The 23889-nt window shown below is 38.0% G+C and overlaps 1 protein-coding gene across 7 annotated transcripts in view; it reads left to right on the top strand.

The window, feature by feature from the left end:
- STXBP5L (syntaxin binding protein 5L) overlaps window positions 1-23889 on the top strand; it is a 413694-nt gene that overhangs the window by 378643 nt on the left and 11162 nt on the right. For all 7 annotated transcript variants that reach the window (XM_074404291.1, XM_074404290.1, XM_074404292.1 and 4 more), the window contains 3 exons: window positions 14021-14381; window positions 19272-19437; window positions 22036-22147. In XM_074404291.1, coding sequence (XP_074260392.1) covers window positions 14021-14381; window positions 19272-19437; window positions 22036-22147 — 639 coding nt within the window. The remainder of the gene's footprint in view (window positions 1-14020; window positions 14382-19271; window positions 19438-22035; window positions 22148-23889) is intronic.

Raw genomic sequence — 23889 nt, 5'->3', positions numbered from 1 at the left:
CGATTACTGGGTCTCACCCCCAAAGTTTCTGATTCAGTAGGTCTGAGATAGGGTCTGAGAATTTGCATTTTTAACAAGTTCCCAGATGTGTTGATTCTACAGATTAAACCTTACTTGCCCCTTTTGTCTACTGATGCACAGGATTCTGCTCCCAGAATGCCCTCTGCTCTTAAAGTCTTAAAATTCTTTAATTTTATCTTTTGGTGTATGCTTTGTAAGTGAAGATCAATGAGACAATGGAGCATGCACCAGAGGCTTGAAGCCTCTGCTTATGTGCAGCATACCTCCCACCTACCACTCATGCAGGTGATGACTAGTGTGTGGGAAAAGAGGCATTGCACCTTCACTTTCCATTCCTGTTAAAGCCTCGAGTGTACATAGAGGTGGTCAGGGTCAGGCACATGGTGACATTTTAGGGCATGGATGCAACCATACTTACACTGAGTTGATATCACTTGGTGACGCTGGCATATGGTCAGCCAACCAGAGGCCATGTCTTAGATTGAGCCTCTTAACCAGTCTTGTTCCAGATACCTAGCACTTCCTAGCAAACCGTTTTAAAGACTTTCTGGGAGTCACCCATCTTCTATGGTTTGAGGTGGCAGGATGGGGTCTATTGCTGTCAGGAGGAGAAATTTGGCAGCCATCAGACTCAAGTGTGCTTAAGCAATTCAAGTCATGTGGTGAGACCCCAGATGCCTGTGAAAGTCTCCAGTCATTCTACAAGTATTCTCGAGCTCAAAGAGGTATCCCCATGCCTAAGAATGTGCTCCCTCAGGTCTAGTCTGGACTTAGAGGACCCTGTCTTCCTCCTTCCAACCTTCCTGAGACTGACTGATTTGTCTCTTATGGCCAACTCCGTGTGGATAATCATTTCATATCTCTGTGGACTAGCTATTGTGTTTTTGCTACAGTTCCAAATAGAGGTTAAAGCTTCTCATATGAAATATTTTAAAGACGAATAATAAAAAATCATGTTAATAATTTTAAATTTTAACTTTTCTTTACATAGAATATCAGATAGCAAATATAAAAACACTTAAGAGATAGACCACAGAAGAAAGAAAAAGCTTTATAATTTACCACCTTCAATGGTAAATTATACCATTTACCAATGGTATAATTTTTGAACAAAAAGGCCCCTGTAATTTGTGGGCCTAATACAGTTTCGTTTTGCACTGGGCCCACAAATTGTGTAGCTGATGCTGAGTATATAATATAAATAGGAGTTTGAAAATCCATAAGTAAGTGTGAACTGGAGCAGTCAGGAAGTTAACAAATATTTGTTAAGCATATGATATGTCCAGATAGCAAAATAAGCACTGAAGATGAAGCTATGACAAAGTTCTGTCCTCAGAAAGCTTACATTCTAGATAGGAATTGAGAAGTTCTGTGGAAGTTGAGAGACAGTTAAAGTTTATACATGTATATGAAGGAAAAGGAAAGTAAATATCTCAGCTTAGACTCCTTAGGACTCCAACTTTAATATAATTCTTCAGCCTCACTGGAACCTTAATCCATTGATTCTACCATTTTCCTTGTCATTCACCCCATTCATGCTCCTGCTTTCTAACTTAAATTTCACAGCCAAGCCGGGCACGGTGGCTCAAGCCTGTAATCCCAGCACTTTGGGAGGCTGAAGCGGGTGGATCACGAGGTCGAGAGATGGAGACCAACCTGGTCAACATGGTGAAACCCCGTCTCTACTAAAAATACAAAAAAATTAGCTGGGCATGGTGGCGCGTGCCTATAATCCCAGCTACTAGGAGGCTGAGGCAGGAGAATTGCCTGAACCCAGGAGGCGGAGGTTGCGGTGAGCCGAGATCGCGCCATTGCACTCCAGCCTGGGTAACAAGAGCGAAACTCCGTCTCAAAAAAAAAAAAAAAAAAAAAAAAAAAATTCACAGCCAAGCTCTGTAATGCTTTTATTTCATGCATTTTCATCTCTCTTGCCTCTTTTTTGCTTTCTTTGCTTTGTCATGCTTATTCAGCTTAATTTCAAACCTGGTTAAATTCCGCTCTACCTATCCTATTTCTATGCTGATGTAGCTGATTACGGCTAGAGAAAATTATATAACCACACTAAATTGTCACATTTTACCATAAATCATAACTAACTTCAAATGGGCTCTTATACTGCTAGGTAATCACATTATATTTTCCTAGTCCTTGACCCTGTTACTCCTGGACAATTTCATATTTTCTTGTATATCCTTTTGTTTTTTTGTTTGTGTGTGTGTTTTGTTTTGTTTTGTTTTGGTAGAGATGAGGTCTCACACTGTCACCAAGGCTGGAGTGCAGTGGTGCAACCATAGTTCACTGTAGCCTTGAACTACTAGGCTCAAGCATTCCTCCCATCTCAGCCTCCTTAGTAGCTGGGACTACAGGCATGCCATCATGCCTGGCTAACAATTACATATTTTCTCTAGCCTCTTCAAACCTTCAAAACTTACTTTCCTGTTTTCAGTTTCAGCAATCACCATGTGTCCTCTTTCACTGAGAAAATTGAAACAATCAGATAAAAAGTTTAATAGCTATCATGACATCTATCAACCTATCTGCTTGTATCTCCATGGTCTGCATATTCTCTCCTATTACAATTACTAAACTAAGTTTCTAAATAGGTGATTCACTTAACAGAATCATTCTATCTCCTCAGCATATCCTAAAGGGAATCAAAGATGCAAGCAGGGAGAGAAGTGAAGAGGTTAACATAACAATCTGGATGAAAAATGGATAGAGGCTTGCTTGAACCAGATGGTAGTTATTCACTAGACTCCACCTATACTCTAGACTCTACTTATACACTAGGTTCCACTTATATACTAGACTCTACCAGCTTTCACCTACTCGAGAATGTCAATCTAGCAATTTTTCCTTTGTTTCCTTTATAATAAATGTTTTTCTTTCTACTGAATCATTATGTAAATATATTGTCATCTCTTCTATTAAAAAAGAGAAACAATGGATCTAGGCTCTGTTTTAGTAGTGAATTAGACAAAACTTACATTAAAGAGATAAAACTAATATCCCATATAATTACTTATTTATAAGTAATTATATTTAAATTATGATTAAATAGGCAAAACTAATATCCCATATAATTACTTATTTATAACATATAGTATCTATCTTTACCATAGAAGTAAACTTACCTTCTATGGTAAAGATAGATACTATATGTTATAAATAAGTAATTATATGGGATATTAGTTAGTAATAAGTACTAAGGGAAAAATTAGAGCAGAAAAGGAGATAGGAATTCTTGGTCATTTCTCTGGCAACATATTATAAAGGCTACCATTCCTACCTTAAAACACTTCAAATTCTAGAATGCTATTTTCTCCTGATTTTTTTCCTACCTTCTAGCTATTCCTTCTTAACCTCCTTTGCTTGTTCCTCCTCCATTTCAGTGAACTTAAACCAGAATGCCCCAAGACTGATTCTCTGAACTTTTTGTCTTTATATTGAAGCACTAGATGAATTCAGCCAACTTCATGCCTTTAAATGTCATTTGTAATCTGATGGATCATACATTTATATTTATAGTCTGGACCTATCCCCAGATTTCTAATATATATCCAGCTATTTGACATCCATTTGGATGTTTAGTATCTCAAACTTAACAGGTTCAAAACTGAGCTCCTGGTATTCCTCTCATTGCTCCCACCTTTTCCTACATCTATTCCATTCTTCCAGTTTCTCAAGTCAAAAACATTGAAGTGATTCTTGACCCCTATATTTCTTTCACACCCTAAATTCAATTTGTTAACAAATCCTGCTGGTACAACCAATACAATATACTCAGATTCTGACATTGCTTACCATCTCTACTATTACCACACAGTTCAAGCAAGCCTCTATCCATTTTTCACCTAGACTATTATACTAATCTTTTCACTGCTCTCCTTGCTTCCAGCCTTGGTTCCCTTTAGGATATGCTCAGGAGGTTGGGTGATGCTGTTAAATGAAAGTTAAATTATATCACTTCCATTCTCAAAATCCTTACATCTCATGCTAAGTGAAAGTCTAGGTCTTTACCATATCCTTAAAAAACCTACATGATCTAGCTCTACTTTATCTCTCTGATCTTACCTCCTATGGATCTTCTTGGTATTCTAGAAAGTCGAGATCTATAAAGAATCTGAGATTTTATTCTACTTGTAAGCTAATAAAGTTTTCCAGTTATGTGGGTGCTGATAGAAGACATGAAATTCCTGGATCAGAGACAGAGGATAATTTATTACTCACAACAATTATAGAATATCAATATTTTGTGCTGGTTTCCTGAACCATAATTCCCACAGGATGATGAAAACAAGCCTTCCCTTCTTTATTAGTTTGCTCAGGTTGCCATAATGAAATACCACAGACTCAGTGGCTTAATCAACAGAAATGTATTTTCTCACAGTTCTGGAGACAGAAACTCCAAGTTCAAGGTGCCAGCAGGGTAGATGTCTAGTGAGGGCTCTTCCTTTGGTTTGCAGATGGCTGCCTTCTTGCTGTGTGCTCACATGGCCTTTTCTTTTTATTATTATATTTTTATTGCATTTTAGCCTAATCTGATCACCTAGCCTCTTCAGTTACCATTATATACATTTATAGGTTTCTTAATTTTGGGGTACATGTGAGGAACATGCAAGATTGTTGCATAGGTACACACGTGGCAGTGTGATTTGCTGCCTTCCTCCCCTTCGCCTATATCTGGCATTTCTCCCCATGCTATTTCTCCCTAACTCCCCACCCCCTGCTGTTCCTCCCCTATTTCCCCCCAACAGACCCCAGTATGTAGTGCTTCCCTCCCTGTGTCCATGTGTTCTCATTGTTCAACACCTGCCTATGAGTGAGAACATGCAGTTTTTTATTTTCTGCTCTTGTGTCAGTTTGCTGAGAATGATGGTTTCCAGGTTCATCCATGTCCCTACAAAGGACATGAACTCATTGTTTTTGATGGCTGCATAATATTCCATGGTGTATATGTGCCACGTTTTCCCTATCCACTCTATCATCGATGGGCATTTGGATTGGTTCCAGGTCTTTGCTATTGTAAACTGTGCTCCAATGAGCATTCGTCACATGGCCTTTTCTTTGTGTACACATTAGGAGGTTGAGAGAAAGAGAAAGCATGTGGTCTGGTATCTCTTTTTAAAAGGACACTAATTCTATCAGATTCGAGCCATACCTTTATGATCTCATTTAACCTTAACTATTTCCTTAAAGGCTCCATCTTCTAATAGATCCATAGTGGGGGTTAGAGCTTTAACATAAGAATTTTCTTACAACGAGTTGGCAGGGGATGCAAACATTCAGTCTATAACACTATTTAAAATTTAACCACCTTTCCCCAATAATTTCTATCTTCTTTTCTCCTTTAATTTTTTTCTTAGTACTTATTACTATCTAATATCCCATATGATTACTTATTTATAGGACATATTATCTATCTCTACCATAGAAAGTAAGTTTTATGAAGACAGGGACTTTTGTCTGTTTTATTCACTACTGTATTGCCTATGACTAAAATAGGGCCTAGAGTACAAATATGTCTTTGTTACTATATGTGTTGATTGAATAAAGTTGTAGTGGGCAAGGCTGGTTATTTGGGAAAGCTGGAGTAAAGTTCACTCCTAGCCAGTGAGATCTTTGAGAGGAAAGTCCTAATTAATTAATTGTGTAATGAATTACTTATGGTAGACCAAATAAGATTTTCTTATTGAAGCCCTTAAGTTTAAGCTTACTTTGTACCTTCTGAAGTAGTAGCAGCTGCTTATAATTTAGATTTACTTGAGTTTTTCTTTTTTTTTTTTTCCCCAGTTAGTAAAGATTGAAGAAAGAATCCTAAAACATTAATAATACATGGTTTGGAAACCTTAAACCCTGGATAAACCTAATGAACAGAATATAACCAAAGCATTTATGACCACAAATTAGGAAACAAAGCAACTGTTTTCGCAAGGGCAGCTTATTGAGAAATTCATTTCGATGCTGACAGCTTGTATGGAATGAGTATAAGTAAAATGGCTTCCAAAATTTGGATTTCTTATCTTTTTAACCTACTGTCAGCCATCTCTAAATCAAGGATGTAAAGATATACTCAGAAAAGTCTTTCTATGGCAGGTAGTTAAGAAAATTTGGTTTTACTGAATAGCAGGATCAATCCTAGGTTAATTTTAATTAAATCATTCTTCATAGCTTTTGGCATTTTTCCTTCATAGGAGATTGGGAGAGATGTTCTTTTATCCCTTGCTCCTTAAAATGCAGTACCTAAACCTCTGATTACCTAGCCTGTTCAGTTACCCTTACATACATTTATAGGTTTCTTAGTTTTTTTGTTTGTTTGTTTTTGTTTTTGTTTTTGTTTTTGAGACGGAGTTTTGCTCTCGTTACCCAGGCTGGAGTGCAATGGCGCGATCTCGGCTCACCGCAACCTCCGCCTCCTGGGTTCAGGCAATTCTCCTGCCTCAGCCTCCTGAGTAGCTGGGATTACAGGCACGCGCCACCATGCCCAGCTAATTTTTTGTATTTTTAGTAGAGACGGGGTTTCACCATGTTGACCAGGATGGTCTCGATCTCTCGACCTCGTTATCCACCCGCCTCGGCCTCCCAAAGTGCTGGGATTACAAGCTTGAGCCACCGCACCCGGGGTTTCTTAGTTTTAAAGTGGATTTTAAAACACAACTAAGATATTAGATCATCCCGGGGGAATGCTGGGAAGATGGCCGCCTAAGAACAGCTCAGGACTTCAGCTCCCAGTGAAAGTGCAGAGGGTGAGTGGACGCCGCATTTCCAGACGAACTCTTATTGCCCACAGACCAGGAGATACCCAGGCAGAGGGGTCGCCAGCGTGGCAATCCCAGCCGGTGCGGCTGTTTTGGCCCCCGCGGGGCTGATTCCGCCCGCGCGGCTGCTGTGACCACGCCCTGTTGCTGCGGTTCTCCATACAAAAGCCACTGGTCTGGGAGCCCTCTTAGCTGGCGATCAGAGCCCTGAGACAGCAGAGTTGCCCATTCAGCTGAAATAGCGAGCCAGGCCAGGAGATTCCTAGGCAAAAAATCCGCCAGGAGCCGGCGCCGAAGTTCGAGCCGACTCCGTGAGTCGCAGCACGGGAGATCCCGGCGCCTTTTCAACAAGCGACCAGAACGGAATGCGGGGTCGTTCAACTTAAAAGAAAAGACTCTGAGTCAGGGAGCCAGGTGATCAGGCTGGGTTGGTCCCACCCCCTCCACCCCCAACGACAACGAAAACAAAAACAGTAGTTGGAAACCCTCTGGGTTGAGCCCTTCAAACCAAGCACAGCTGAACCAGGACGGTCCTGCTCGGTGGGGGAGGGGCTTCCGCCATTACTGAGACTCTCCACCACTACAGAGGCAGGCTGCCGTTGCCGAGGCAACCCGCCGTTGCCGAGGCAACCTGTCACAACAGAGAGAGTCCCCCATAACAGAGGCAGGGCCACCGTTGTCCAGAGAGTTCTAACTACCTCCATATAAACAGGACTGCAGGGAAGAGCTCAGGGCAGCTGGGCGGAGCCCACAGCAGCTCAGCAAAGCCCCTGCGGGCAGGCAGTGGCTAGGCCTGCTGCTAGCTGGGCGGGTCAGACCTGAAAGAAAAATCAAAAAAGGCAGTAGCGCAATGGAAACTCATAAAGCTCCAACTCCCTGGGACAGAGACAGACAACAGGTGGATAAACCCACAAAAATGGGAAGAAACCAGCACAAAAAGGATGAAAACTCCCGAAACCAGAACACCTCTCCTCCTAAAAGGGATCACAACTCCTCACCAGCGAGGGAACCATACCGGATGGAGAAGGAGGGTGATGAAATGACAGAATCAGACTTCAGAAGGTGGGTAGTAAGAAACTACAGTGAGCTAAAAGAACATGTTCTAACCCAACGCAAAGAAAATAGGAACCTTGAAAAAAGATTGGACGACCTGCTGACGAGAATGGACAGCATAGAGAGGAGTATAAGTGAATTGATGGAGCTGAAAAACGCAACACGAGAACTTCGTGAAGCATGCACAAGCTTCAACAGCCGAATTGACCAAGCAGAAGAAAGGATATCAGAGGTCGAAGATCAACTCAATGAAATAAAAAGAGAAGGCAAGAACAGAGAAAAAAGCGCAAAAAGGAATGAACAAAATCTTCAAGAAATGTGGGACTATGTGAAAAGACCTAACCTACGTCTGATAGGTGTACCTGAATGTGATGAAGAGAATGAATCCAAGCTGGAAAATACTCTTCAGGATATTATCCAGGAAAACTTCCCCAACCTAGCAAGGCAGACCAATATTCAAATCCAGGAAATACAGAGAACACCACAAAGATATTCCTCAAGAAGAGCAACTCCAAGGCACATAATTGTCAGATTCACCAGGGTTGAAATGAAAGAGAAAATGCTAAGGGCAACCAGAGAGAAAGGTCGGGTTACCCACAAAGGGAAGCCCATTAGACTCACAGCAGATCTCTCAGCAGAAACCCTACAAGCCAGAAGAGATTGGGGGCCAATATTCAACATCCTTAAAGAAAAGAACTTTCAACCCAGAATCTCCTATCCAGCCAAACTAAGCTTCATAAGTGAAGGAAAAATAAAATCCTTTGTGAACAAGCAAGCACTCAGAGATTTCATCACCACCAAACCTGCTCTACAAGAACTCCTGAAAGAGGCTCTACACATATAAAGGAACAACCAGTACCAGCCACTCCAAAAACACACCAAATGGTAAAAGAGCATCAACACAATCAAGAATCTGCATCAACTAACCAACAAAACAGCCAGGTAGCATCAAAATGACAGTATCAAATTCACACATAACAATACTATCCCTAAATGTCAATGGACTAAATGCCCCAATGAAAAGACACAGACTGGCAAATTGGATTAAAAGCAAAACCCATCAGTGTGCTGTATCCAGGAAACCCATCTTACATGCAAGGATACACAAAGGCTCAAAATAAAGGGATGGAGGAAGATCTACCAAGCAAATGGAGAGCAAAAAATAGCAGGAGTTGCAATTCTCATCTCTGATAAAATAGACTTTAAAGCAACAAAGATCAAAAGAGACAAAGAAGGACATTACATAATGGTAAAAGGATCACTGCAACAAGAAGAGCTAACGATCCTAAATATATATGCACCCAATACAGGAGCACCCAGATACATAAGGCAAGTTCTTAATGACTTACAAAGAGACTTAGACTCCCACACAATAATAGTGGGAGGCTTTAACACCCCATTGTCAATACTAGACAGATCAACCAGACAGAAAATCAACAAGGATATCCAGGACCTGAATACAGACCTGGAACAAGCAAACCTAATAGACATTTACAGAACTCTCCACCCCAAATCCACAGAATATACATTCTTCTCAGCACCACATCACACCTACTCTAAAATTGACCACATAATTGGCAATAAATCACTCCTCAGCAAATGCAAAAGAATAGAAATAACAAACAGTCTCTCAGACCACAGTGCAATCGAGTTAGAACTCAGAATGCAGAAACTAACTCAGAACCGCACAGCTTCATGGAAACTGAACAACTTGCTCTTGAATGTTGACTGGATAAACAATGAAATGAAGGCAGAAATAAAGATGTTCTTCGAAACCAATGAGAACGAAAACACAACATACCAGAATCTCTGGGACACATTTAAAGCAGTCTCTAGAGGAAAATATATAGCAATGAGTGCCCACATGAGAAGAAAGGAGAGATCTAAAATTGACATCCTATCATCAAAATTGAAAGAACTAGAGGAGCAAGATAAAAAAAAACTCAAAACCTAGCAGAAGACAGGAAATAACTAAGATCAGAGCAGAACCGAAGGAAATAGAGACACAAAAAACTCTTCAAAAAATCAATAAATCCAGGAGCTGGTTTTTTGAAAAGATCAACAAAATAGACAGACCACTAGCCAAATTAATAAAAAAGAAAAGAGAGAATAACCAAATTGATGCAATAAAAAACGATAAAGGGGATATCACCACAGATTCCACAGAAATCCAAACCATCATCAGAGATTATTACAAACAACTCTATGCACATAAACTAGTAAACCTGGAAGAAAGGGATAAATTCCTGGACACCTGCATCCTCCCAAGCCTAAACCTGGAAGAAACCGAAACCCTGAATAGACCAATAACATGATCTGAAGTCGCGGCAGCAATAAAGAGCCTACCACCCAAAAAAAGCCCAGGTCCAGATGGGTTCACAGCTGAATTCTACCAGACATACAAAGAGGAGCTGATACCATTCCTTCTGAAACTATTCCAGACAATCCAAAAAGAGGGAATCCTTCCCAAATCATTTTACGAGACAAACATCATCCTGATACCAAAACCTGGCAGAGACTCAACAAGAAAAGAAAATTTCAGGTCAATATCCATGATGAACATAGATGCAAAAATCTTCAATAAAATACTGGCAAACCGATTGCAACAGCATATCAAAAAGCTCATCCACCATGATCAAGTAGGATTCATCCCGGGGATGCAAGGCTGGTTCAACATACGCAAGTCTGTAAACGTAATTCACCACATAAACAGAACCAAAGACAAAAACCACATGATTATCTCAATTGATGCAGAGAAGGCTTTTGACAAAATTCAACAACCCTTTATGCTAAAAACCCTCAATAAACTAGGTATTGAGGGAACGTATCTCAAAACAATAAAAGCTATTTACGACAAACCAACAGCCAATATCATACTGAATGGGCAAAAACTGGAAGCATTCCCTTTGAAATCTGGCACTAGACAAGGATGCCCTCTCTCACCACTCCTATTCAATATAGTACTGGAAGTTCTAGCCAGAGCAATCAGGCAAGAAAAAGAAATAAAGAGTATCCAACTTGGAAAGGAGGAAATCAAATTGTCTCTATTTGCAGATGACATGATTGTATATCTGGAAGACCCCATCATCTCAGCCCAAAATCTCCTGAAACTGATAAACAACTTCAGCAAAGTCTCAGGATACAAAATCAACGTGCAAAAATCACAAGCATTCCTATACACCAGTAATAGACTTCAAGAGAGCCAAATCAAGAACGAACTGCCATTCACAATTGCTACAAAGAGAATAAAATACCTAGGAATACAACTGACAAGGAACGTTCCATGTTCATGGTTAGGAAGAATTAACATCGTGAAAATGGCAATACTGCCCACAGTAATTTACAGATTCAACGCTATTCCCATCAAGCTACCAATGACCTTCTTCACAGAACTGGAAAAAAACACCTTAAACTTCATATGGAACCAAAAGAGAGCCCGCATAGCCAAGTCAATTCTAAGCAAAAAGAACAAAGCAGGAGGCATCACACTACCGGACTTCAAACTATACTACAAGGCTACAGTAATCAAAACAGCATGGTACTGGTACCAAAACAGAGATATAGACCAATGGAACAGAACAGAGGCCTCAGAGGAAATACAACATACCCACAACCATCTGATCTTCGACAAACCTGACAAAAACAAGCAATGGGGAAAGGACTCCCTGTTTAATAAATGGTGTTGGGAAAACTGGCTAGCCATGTGCAGAAAGCAGAAACAGGACCCCTTCCTGACACCTTACACCAAAATTAACTCCAGATGGATTAAAAACTTAAACATCAGACCTAACAGCATAAAAACCCTAGAAGAAAATCTAGGCAAAACCATTCAGGACATAGGTGTAGGCAAGGACTTCATGACCAAAACGCCAAAAGCAATGGCAACAAAAGCCAAAATAGACAAATGGGACCTAATCAAACTCCACAGCTTCTGCACGGCAAAAGAAACAGTCAGTAGAGTGAATCGGCAACCAACAGAATGGGAAAAAATTTTGCAGCCTACCCATCTGACAAGGGGCTGATATCCAGAATTTACAAAGAACTAAAGCAGATCTACAAGAAAAAAAAACAAACAAGCCCATTCAAAAATGGGCAAAGGATATGAACAGATACTTTACAAAAGAAGACATACAGAAGGCCAACAAACATATGAAAAAATGCTCATCATCACTGGTCATCAGAGAAATGCAAATCAAAACCACATTGAGATACCATCTCACACCAGTTAGAATGGCGATTATTAAAAAATCAGGAAACAACAAATGCTGGAGAGGATGTGGAGAAATAGGAACACTTTTACACTGTTGGTGGGAATGTAAATTAATTCAGCCATTGTGGAAGACAGTGTGGCGAATCCTCAAGGACCTAAAAATAGAAATCCCATTTGACCCAGCAATCCCATTACTGGGTATATATCCAAAGGATTATAAATCATTCTACTACAAGGACACGTGCACACGAATGTTCATTGCAGCACTGTTTACAATAGCAAAGACCTGGAACCAACCCAAATGCCCAACGATGATAGACTGGATGGGGAAAATGTGGTACATATACACCATGGAATATTACGCAGCCATCAAAAACGATGAGTTCACGTCCTTTGTAGGGACATGGATTAACCTGGAAACCATCATTCTCAGCAAACTGATGCAAGAGCAGAAAATGAAACACCGTATATTCTCACTCATAGGCAGGTGTTGAACAATGAGAACACATGGACACAGGGAGGGGAGCACTATACACTGGGGTCCTTTGGGGGGAAATGGGGGAGGGGCAGGGGGTGGGGAGGAGGGAAGAGATAGCATGGGGAGAAATGACAGATACAGGTGAGGGGACGGAAGGCAGCAAAGCACACTGCCATGTGTGTACCTATGCAACAATCTTGCATGTTCATCACATGTACCCCCAAACCTAAAATGCAGTTTAAAAAAAAAAAAAGATATTAGATCATCCCAATATACTCTTTTCAATTTGATAATTTTTTTTTTTTTGAGACAGAGTTTCGCTCTTGTTACCCAGGCTGGAGTGCAATGGCGCGATCTCGGCTCACCGCAACCTCTGCCCCCTGGGTTCAGGCAATTCTCCTGCCTCAGCCTCCTGAGTAGTTGGGATTACAGGCACACGCCACCATGCCCAGCTAATTTTTTGTACTTTTAGTAGAGACGGGGTTTCACCTTGTTGACCAGGTTGGTCTCCATCTCTTGACCTCGTGATCCACCCGCCTCGGCCTCCAAAAGTGCTGGGACAATTTGATAATTTTTAAGATCTTTATATGTACTTTCTAAATGAATATATTTTTATCTGTCACCCTTTCCTTTTCAAGTCTCTGTTGCATGTACACCCTTGAGGCCTATCAGTCTAATCTAACATACTCTGCATAATGTAAAAAGATAAAGGAACGAAAGGGCTAATAGGATACTGCTTAGGGAAAACTCTGGAAATATCCAAAGATCAGTAGAGCCCAAACTACCTCCTAAGCTTTATAGTATGTTGTCCTCCAAGACTGGTGAAAATCACCAGTAGACATAAATCTGGCATACATTGTCAACCCTGGAGAATCCAGGTGAGTAAAACTCCTTTCTGTGTAAAGATGCAAAAGCCTGCCTAAGAGTTGAAGGTAGTTGTTTTGTCTTTTTTATATGATTAAAATTGCCTTCATGAATTCTAGATATTGAAATTTCATAAGTGTTCAATTCTGAAGAAAAATCAAGCATTTTCTAGCAAATTAGCCTATGAAAAAAGAAAATGGAATAAGATGGTGTGATTATTATTCAGTTATTTTAATAAATAAAATCTGTATGTGTTAAAATTTCCTTTTTTATAAAAGGATTTAAAGGGGAACCCAAGAATCCTGGGGTAGGAATCAGAAAAATCTGAATTCTAATCTAGGCTCTGACCTTACTTGCTAAACTTTCATAATCTTTCTGGGTCTGTTTTTTCTTTTCTTTTTTTTTTTTTTAATATAATGAGAAGGTTTGACCAGTTGATATCTTAAGCTCCTTTTAGACCTAACATTCTATGATTCCAACTTGTTATACTAGATGAACTCACAAATCTACTAATTCATATACATTAGTGCAATATTATGACTCTCTAGGTATAAATTGTCACAATGTAAAACTTTAATTGCCCATGGATGCTTTAGAACAAATTGACATATCAGTGATGTGCAATTGTTTTTATAGGTACATTCCTCTCATTGAAAGGAGCTGTGCTAACATTCTCCTGTATGGACCGAACTGGTGGATTAATACAACCTCCATATGAAGTTTGGAGGGATCCAAACAACATAGATGAAAATGAAAAATCTTGGAGAAGGAAAGTGGTAATGAACTCATCGTCTGCATCCCAAGAAATAGGAGATCATCAATATACAATAATCTGCTCAGAAAAACAAGCCAAAGTCTTCTCGCTGCCTTCTCAGACTTGCCTTTATGTTCATAACATCACGGAGACATCTTTTATACTGCAAGCAAACGTGGTGGTCATGTGTAACAGTGCCTGCTTAGCCTGCTTTTGTGCTAATGGACATATCATGATAATGAGGTACTTGCCTTCTTATAAATTATCTGGTAATCACAACAATACCAAAAAGGTACAATTCTAAAAAGTATATGTGTTATGTCCAAGATGTTATTAAGACGCAACCTGAGATTATTGTTTCATTATGTTTCTGAATGTTTCATTGTTCAACAATTTGATGAGAGTTTGGGGCATTTGTGTTTTGTTTTGGTTTTTGGTTTTTCTTTTTTGCTAAAAATGCTTGGCATTGTGAGTAAAATATATTTTTAATTGCTATAAAGAGATATAAGAAAAGAATGATTTTTCAATCATTTAACAAATATTTATTGAGCATATGTTATCTCCCAGATGATATGCTAAGTACTGGAAATAAAAGATGAGTAAGCTAAATGGAAAAGAAGTTAACTCTTACTTTTCCTAAGTTTCATACTTCACCCAAGAATTTTACATACAGAATTTCATTTGCTCTTAGAACTTCTCTAGGGCATAGGAAAATAAAGTATGATTTTCATCCTCCATTTTACATTTGTTAATAAATTAAAGTTACACAATTTGCCTGAGGTTACAAGTCTAGGAAAAGTGAGACCAGTACTGAACAATATACTAAAAGTTATGAGACACTTTTAAAATAAGGTATCGCCCAAGAGATTTTATTCTACTGTTAGTGAAATTAAATAAAGCTTATGAGACACAAAAATAATTGCCTAAGGATTTTGTGAATTCTACAAACAGCTCATAAATATATACTATATAGAAGTCATTGCAATTCTTTTGAATATCTCACTTATTTTCAAAAATTATTGAGACAAGCATTGTACTAGGTCTGTGAAGGATATAAAAATTAGTAAAACATGGTCCTAACCCTTATGAAACTCCTTGTCTAACTGGGGAGATAAGACAGATACACAGACATTAGAACAAAAAGAAAATGTAAATTCCAACAGAGGAAATATGGGATTAGCTACAACTTAAGTTCCCAGAGTTCAAAGTCATAGCATAGTTGAACATGTATTATAAAAGAAGAGTCATGGAGAGGTGAGTAACCTGGAGAGGTAGATTAAAGCAAATTGTTGAGGACCTTGAATGTCAGGCTGAGTTTGACATTAATCAATTAATAGGCAATGAGCTTTTAAGAAGGTAATTAACCTTCTCTAACTATGTGTTAGTATGTACACATGGAGGGCAAGCTTGAGATAGGCTTTTGAACTGAAACGGTGTCTATACTGAAGGCAAGGAGGGAACAGGTATAAGGGAAACTTATTGAGTGCAAAGCTGATTGGTTGTGAACAATAATGGAGATTGTTAAATCCTAAGGTTAGAAGAGAGTTTAAAGGTTAGAAATTTTTTTGAACTTAGATAATAGTTCTGTTTTTAGCATGTAGGAAAGTCAGAAGAATTTTTAAAAGCTGATAATGAGAAATTTAAAAATAAATTCAGAATAACTATTTGAAATTTGAGGTGTTATAAGCCATCCAGCAGAGATTTAGCAATGAATTTAAGATTTGCAATCTTAGAAAAATGTATGTGGAAGGTCCAGCTTTGGAAGTCATCTACGTAAATGCATCAATCAAAGTTATGTTAGCAAATGAGGTAATAAAAAAGATAGCATAAAAAGAAATGAGATATAGACTGAGCTAAGGATAGAAACTTGGGGGTATTCTACATTTATGTAGTGAAAGAAAGACGACAATGCAGCAAAGGAGATTAAGAAGTCATTAGAAAGATAGGAAAGGACCAGAATTATATAATTTCATTAAATAGAGAAGAATATTAAAAGAGGTAGTAAAATATAGCAGAGAGATCGAAGAATTTGGGTGAAAGAAAAAACAGTAGATCTCACAACTGGTGGGATATTAATAACAGGTCTTAGCAGCATGGTGGAAACAAAAGCTAATTTTCAAGGAGACAAGAATAGAGGCAGTGGTGTAGATCAGGGTTTGACAAATTAATACCAACAAACTACCTCCATTCCCCTGATTTTGTACAGCCTGCATGTATTAAGAATAGTCTTTACATATTTAATGGTTGAAAAAATCATAAAGAAGAAGAAGATTTCATGATATATGAAAATCATACTAATTTTAAATGTCAATGCCCATAAATAAAGTTTTTTTGGGAACATAGCTGCACCCATATTTCTGTATATTGACTATGGCTGCTTTTGCACTACAGAGCAGAGTTGAGTAGTTGCAACAGAGACTGTATGGCCTAGAGAGCCTAAAATATTTACTATCATAAATATTTATGGGCCTTTTGCCTTGGTATTTATTATTCTTTCAGAAAATTTTGTGGTTAAAAGAGAGATGAGACAGCATAGTTATTTAAGAGTGAAACTAGGTTTTGAGAGTGTTTTATTTTTCTTAATAGAGAAAATATGAGCAGGTTTGTAAGCCAAGGGAAAGTAGTGAAGGAGAAAGTTTTGAATAAAAATAATCATTTTATGGTCTGTTCATTTTCTCATATATTTCTGATTCTTTCCTATCTAGTTTCCCCTTTCTCAAACTGTTTTTGGAAATTTAAGATTGATAAGGTCATTTCAATCTTGTTTGAAAATGATTTAACTCCCAGACATGGCTCAGATTTGCAAAAAAGTATGTTTGGGTGTGTGTATAAATGTGTGTATCTCACACACACATAGATTGAGTCATTGATAAATGGTATCTGTCTTCCTCTGTCCTTTATGAAAGCTGCTTGACATGATAATGGATACTTTGATATTATGTCATAGTAGAAATTCTTCATGTGTTCCTGAGGATCCTCAAAAATATCTGAAAAGGAAATAATTTTGATATTATTTTAATAATACATATACATAAAGTGTAGCTAGGAAACAATGGGGTGTGCTCTGCTATGTGGTTTAAAGAAATGAATCCTACAAATTCGCATGCACCTGGCCTCATTCATTTTCCCATACTGAGTCTATTCCCAGGATCTTTCCAGACCCTGTCAGAAGGTAACTCTCATAAGCCAAGTTTTCTCAAGTCCTAGTTTTCTGATAGGTATCAGGTAGCTAGTTAATTATTACTTAGATCCTAAGTACCCAGACCTAGAAAAACAAGTTTGAGAGTAGAGAGGAGAAATAGAAGAGGTTTATCTTTGTATAAATTCTCAAACTTGGCTTTAAGAGCCACTTTTTGTGAGATATACTTTTAGTTACCTGATGCTATTTCTTTATTAAAGGGTCCAGCATAGAAGAAAGTCTTTTTTCCTCTGTTTTAAGAACAATTGTTTTCTAGCAGTTAGCAACTGACTTGCTCTCTTTTCCTATCTGAAGTGACTACACCTCTATAATTTTCTTTTCTTGGCTTACTTTTTATTATACAATATAGACAATGTAGCCCATCAGAAAAGTCAGTTGGAACCTCTTCCTCAATATGAATGAATCTATCATGGAAATATGTTTAACTGGGATTGTTTTGGACTCATGTCCTAAGAAGCTTAGTTACCAGAAGTGCTATAACACATCATCTTTTAATATCCTTTTAAGATATTAGATAATTCTTTCATCAATGAAGCTTTTGGAATCCAATGTGTAATTTACATTTACAATGCATTTCAATTCAGACCAGCCACATATCAACTGCTCAATAGCTACATTTGGTTATTGGCTACCATATTGAACAGTACAGTTCTTATTCCAATAACACAGATTTCAGATCCCATTTTACATAGTAAATTTCCACAGCTCAAAGTATAGTTACAAACCACTTTGATAAAGGAAATCAGTATTTTTTCAAGGTGCTGGTTTTATGATCTGGGACAATTTCAAATCATTGTGCACACTTAGAATCAGTATAATGGTTTCAAAATTTATTTAAATATAAGTTTACCTTTTCCCTTTTGGCATTAAAGTTCTGAGTAAAAAGCAATGAGACTGGTTTTCTTCAGGGGTTTGTAAAACTAGCTTGAACAATAGTATCCAAAATGACATTCTGGTGAATATTTTAGCAAAATTATCAGCTACGTTAAGATAAGCTTATAGCTATGGGGTAAGACACTTCAGATGTGTGGCATTCATTTGGATGTGCAAATTCTTATCTATTATTTATAACTTAGTCTCATTACCTTACAGTCTTGGCTATATTTACTTATTAGTCATGACTCCAGTGCAGTTGCCCTAAGTTATGGTTAATTATCTCTTCCTGTATATACAGTAAAGGAATGGGGAGCAAAGCCACTTCATTTCCAGGCACAGTGAACTGGGCCCACACTGCAACTCTGTCAGTTTTGCCTTAAAGAAAGACAATAGAGCAAGTATGCAGTCAGACACTTTCTAGCTGTGGTGTTTTTGAAATAACCAAAGGCTATAAATTATATTGTAGGAAAATGTGAAGTGCTACAAAAAGTGCCCCTGAAATTGCTGGCCACTTCATTTAATCCATCAAGAACATTTGCTAAGCCTCTATGTGAATTAAGATAAAAGAACTGTGCCTATGATTTTTTTATGTATATGATTTTGTGTGAAAGTCTAGTTTATTACCAGTGAGCCTTGAAGATAAGAAGAAACAACCAGGCCAGGTATGGTGGATCATGCCTATAATCCCAGCACTTTGGGAGGCCAAGGCAAGTGGATCACTTGAGGTCAGGAGTTCAAAACCAGCCTGGCCAACGTGACGAAACCCTGTCTCCACTAAAAATTCAAAAATTAGCCAGGTGTGGTGTAGCATGTCTGTAGTTCCAGCTACTCAGAATGCTGAGGTGTGAGAATCACTTGAACTTGGGAGGTGAGGTTGCAGTGAGCTGAGGTCACTCCACTGCATTCCAGCTTGGGTGATAGAGCAAGACTCTCAAAAGATATAAAAATAAAAAAATAATAAACCACCATAAAATAATGGTATAAAAAATCACTGTTTATGTAAAGGTCTGCTTCTAACAACCTGCATGTGATACATGGATTTACTTTCTTCCATTCAGCCTACCTAGTCTTCGCCCAATGTTGGATGTTAATTATTTGCCACTGACAGATATGAGGATAGCACGTACATTTTGTTTTACCAATGAAGGACAGGCATTATATCTCGTCTCTCCTACTGAAATTCAGCGGTTAACATACAGCCAAGAAATGTGTGATAATCTACAGGTAAGTCAGGATGTACATTTATGAAAAAGACATTGGACATGGTTGAGAGAATAAGAAAGATGCCTAAAAGCTAAAATATTATTAGATCAGACAATACATATGCCCTTTCAATAACATGTTTTGAATATATATTCTAGAAGCCTATAAACTTCTAGAATGGTTCCAGTCATTGCACAGAAGTAACAAGAAAGAAGGAGACAATGCAAAGATCATTCATATTAATAGCTGATCTTTTCATTTATTTATTTTATTGTTTGGTTTTGCCCATGGAGAATCTTATAAAAGATTATAAATTCTCCCCTCAGGGTGAGAAATATGTATGTACACACACACAAATTAAGGTTTCTTCAAAAGAATCCTTGAATTCCACTCAGGGAGTTCAAGGACTCCTTTGAGAAAATCTCAATTGTGATTAAGGGACACACAAAATAAACATACATCCTGTGGGCTAGAATTGAGCATTTATCTTTGATTGTAGCAGTAAGCATAGCCTAGACAGAGGATAGATATAAATGTCTAAACTTTGGTAAGAATGGTCACAGTTTTTTAAAAGCATCTTAGACATTTAACTGGTTAAACTCCCTCATTTTAGAAATAAGAACATTAAAATGTATTTATTATAATATAGAGGTTAAGAACATAAGCTCTGAACTATTCAAGCTGTATTTTGGCTCCTCCATCTGTGTGACTTTGGGCATTTTACTTAACCTATCTGTACACTCTACTTTGGAGCATTGTCATAGTTTAGTAAGAATTCATATAAAGAACTAAGCTCAATGCCTGGAATATATTTTTTTAATAAATAATAATATTGTCATCACCATTGTCATTCAACAAATTATTTATTGAGTTTTTACTATATACCTAATACTTGGCTAGACTCTAGGAACACGCTAATAATTAGGATACAAGTCCCTGCCTGCTAATGTGGAGAGACAAAAGTAAGCAATCACACCACTCTGTGAAAACTGCTATGTATAGCTGTGGCAGTACTGGGGAGACATGTAAGAACAACACCTGAGTTGATGGAGCAGAAGGGAGGCAGTTTAACCACTTGACTTTCTAAGATGCTTTTTAAAAATTTTGTGACCATCCTTACTCAAGGTTAGATAAACGTTTACAGCTATCCTGTTTCTAGTCTATGCTTCCTGCTACATTCAGAGACAAATGCCCAATTCTAACCCACTGGATATATGTATTTATTTTGTGTGTCCCATAATCAAAAGAAGTTAGTTTGAGAAGGATTTTGGGCACAACTGACTTCCGAATGGTAAATAGGAGTTATCCAGGTGACTGAATGGTTGGGGATGAAAAAGGTAAGATACTCTAGACGGAAGTAGTGGCATGCAAAAGCCTCAGGGCTAATGAAACTGCCAAGAAAGTGAGGAATTAGGAAGTGGAAAGAGTGGAGATGTTGTGCAGGAGAATTAGTCGAGTAGATCTTGCAGCCCCTTGTAAGCTCCTTAAGGGATCTATTGTAGCATTTATCCCAAGGACAGTGGTAAGTCATTGAAAAGTTTTAGCAGATTTGTTTATTAAAATAAATATTCTAGTTATAGTATGGTGGTTGGTTTTCAGGAAGCATCAGGATGGAGAAAAGTTAGCACATTCAATAGCTATGAAGTGTCCAGTGCCCTATTTCATACGGCAACTGGATTTAGGGTTATTAAATACAGGAGTGAGGGAAAGGAAGGAATTAGTAATTTCTCAGTTTCTGGCTTGGGGAACCAAATAGATGATGCTGCCATTTCCAAAGAGAAGGGCTTCAGGAGAAAGAGCACAGGTCTCAGTAGAGGTAGGGGAGATGATGAAGTTAAATCATACTGGAAGTTCATAGAAAACCAATATTAGGTCACAGATCTCCTGACTCGGTCTAAGATCCTTTCTCCACACTGATGGTTCTTAAACTTTGGTCTGCTTTAGAGAGACCTGGGGAGCAAGGTATAATCTTGACAAATGACCTCATCTATGTAGATTCTTATTTCATGTATGTGGAATGCAGCCTGAGTATCTTCATTTCTAACAAGCATTTCTCTAGTCATTGTAAAGCTCACCAAATATTGAGAACAATTGTACTTCACCCTATACAGTAGCTGCCTATTTTGACTCATTTAGATTATCTTTAACCATTTTATAATTTTGTACTTCCTAGAAAAATAGATCCAACCTTATTCCACATACCACCAAAGCTTTCCTATTTCATAGGGCAGTCTATGCTTGGTTCAGGGAAGGGTACCAGGATAAAAAAGAGACTATAGTGACTGAAAAAGGATCCAAAGTCTAGTGGTAATTATTGAGCACAGGTGAAAATTAATCCTAGGGTAGATAAATTGGCTTCCCATGCTGATAGTGGAGGGAAGAAGAAAAGAGCACAGATAAAGGGAAATTTTAGAACATGTGTTACTATAGAAGGGGAGGAAAAGGAGATGGTAAAAGAAATGACAGGGGGAGAACTGTGAGCACAGCAAAAATAACCATGAAAATATATGAAAAACAGTGTCTTTTCATGATGTGTTCTAATATACCATAGTGTTACCTTTTTGCATATTAATTGATTTTTTAGTTCTTCTAATGCTTTTTTCTTTGAATTTGATACAGGACATGCTAGGAGATTTGTTTACTCCCATAGAGACACCAGAAGCTCAGAACAGAGGCTTTCTCAAGGGACTGTTTGGAGGAAGTGGACAAACATTTGACAGAGAAGAGCTCTGTGAGTAAATTCCTTTGAAAATGCATTGCAAAATAGAAGACATGTTTCTGTGTATATTTGTGTGTAACTTAATGTGATATGTGATCTCAAATTCTAAACTATGTTTTTTTTGCATCTAAAAGTTTGAATATTTGTTTCCTTCTGTACCGTAAAAATTATTTCTGTTTACCAAACATGAATAAAAGTGGCCACTTCATATTAGGAAATTGTTTAACAAAAATGATACATATAATTCATAAAAATAATGAGCAAGCTAATAAATATCTCATTTGCAAGTAGATCATACCTTCATGGCAATGTGAAGACATTCAAAAAAGTCTGGAAAAAAAGATTTTTGAATCTGCCTGACTTTAATCACTGCTGGAAAACAAATTCCTTATCTAGCATGTAAGATTTATCAATGCTACAGAATAAATTACTTTAAAAATCTACCAGTGAGACAAAATCAAAAAGTATTGCTGTTTATCAAAGTCTTACTGGTAGATTTTTATTTGTTTGTTTATTTATTTATATTTTTTGAGATGGAGACACATTCTGTTGCCCAGGCTAGAGTGCGGTGGCCTGATCTCAGCTCACTGAAACCTCTGTCTCCTGGGTTCAAGCAATTCTCCTGCCTCAGCCTCTCAAATAGCTGGGATTACAGGCACCCAACCATGCCTGGTTAACTTTTGTGTTTTTAGTAGAGACGGGGTTTCACTATGTTGGCCAGGTTGGTCTCAAACTCCTGACCTCATATGATCCACCCACCTCGGCCTCTCAAAGTGCTGGGATTACAGTCATGAGCCGCTGTGCCCAGCTTCACTGTAGATTTTTAAATAATGGGAAAATACTAGGGAAAAATTTCAGAGAGAAGGTATGAATATATTTTCCAGAATATCCTACCATCATTTGGTCCTATAGATCAAAATTCTCTTTCTTTGGAACTTTTAACTATGCAAAAACATCTAGGTTCCTTTGTGCAATGGAATATTATTTGGCCGTGAAAAGAAATGAAGTACTGATACATGGTACAACATGGATAAACCTTGAAAACATCTTGCTAAGTGAAAGAAGCCAGACAAGAAGGCCACATACTATATTATTCAATTTATATAAAATATCTAGAATGGGCAAATTCAGAAAGGCTAAAAGTAGATTAATGATTGCCAGGGTCTGAGGCAAGGAAGGAAGAAGGAGTGACTGCCATGAATTTGGGGTTTCTTTTTCGAGTAATGTATATGTTCTACAATCAGATAGTGGTGATGGTTGCACAACTTTGTGAATACACTAAAAACAAGTGAATTGTAGACTTTAAATAGATAAATTTTATGTGAATTATATCTCAATAAGGCTCTTATTTTTTTAAAAATTAGATTCAACCACTCATTTAAAAATCCAGAATTCATTCAAATATTACATCCTTGGGAATTCTCACTAAATTTCTGCCAAAATAGTTGTTTTTCCTTTAAAAAAAATGAAAAAGAATCTCACTTTGTTTCCCAGGCCCTAGAGTAAAGTGGCACAGTCAGGTCACTGCAGCCTCAAACTCCTGGGCTCAAGTGATCCTCCTGCCTCGGCCACCTGGGTAGCTAGGACTACAGGCATTCACTTCTATGCTTGGCTAATTTTTGATAGCTTTTTTTCAATTAAAAAAATGTTTTGCTTTATGGATAGCTGGTGCAGTGGCATGCACTTGTAGTCCCAGCTCCTTCGAAGTCTGAGGTGGGAAGATTGCTTGATACCAGGAGTTTGAGTCAAGCCTA

Source organism: Saimiri boliviensis, chromosome 8, assembly GCF_048565385.1.
Source record: "Saimiri boliviensis isolate mSaiBol1 chromosome 8, mSaiBol1.pri, whole genome shotgun sequence".
NCBI classification, from domain to species: Eukaryota; Metazoa; Chordata; class Mammalia; order Primates; family Cebidae; genus Saimiri; species Saimiri boliviensis.
Note: the sequence above shows the minus strand (reverse complement) of the source record. Positions and strands in the feature narration are given on the sequence as shown.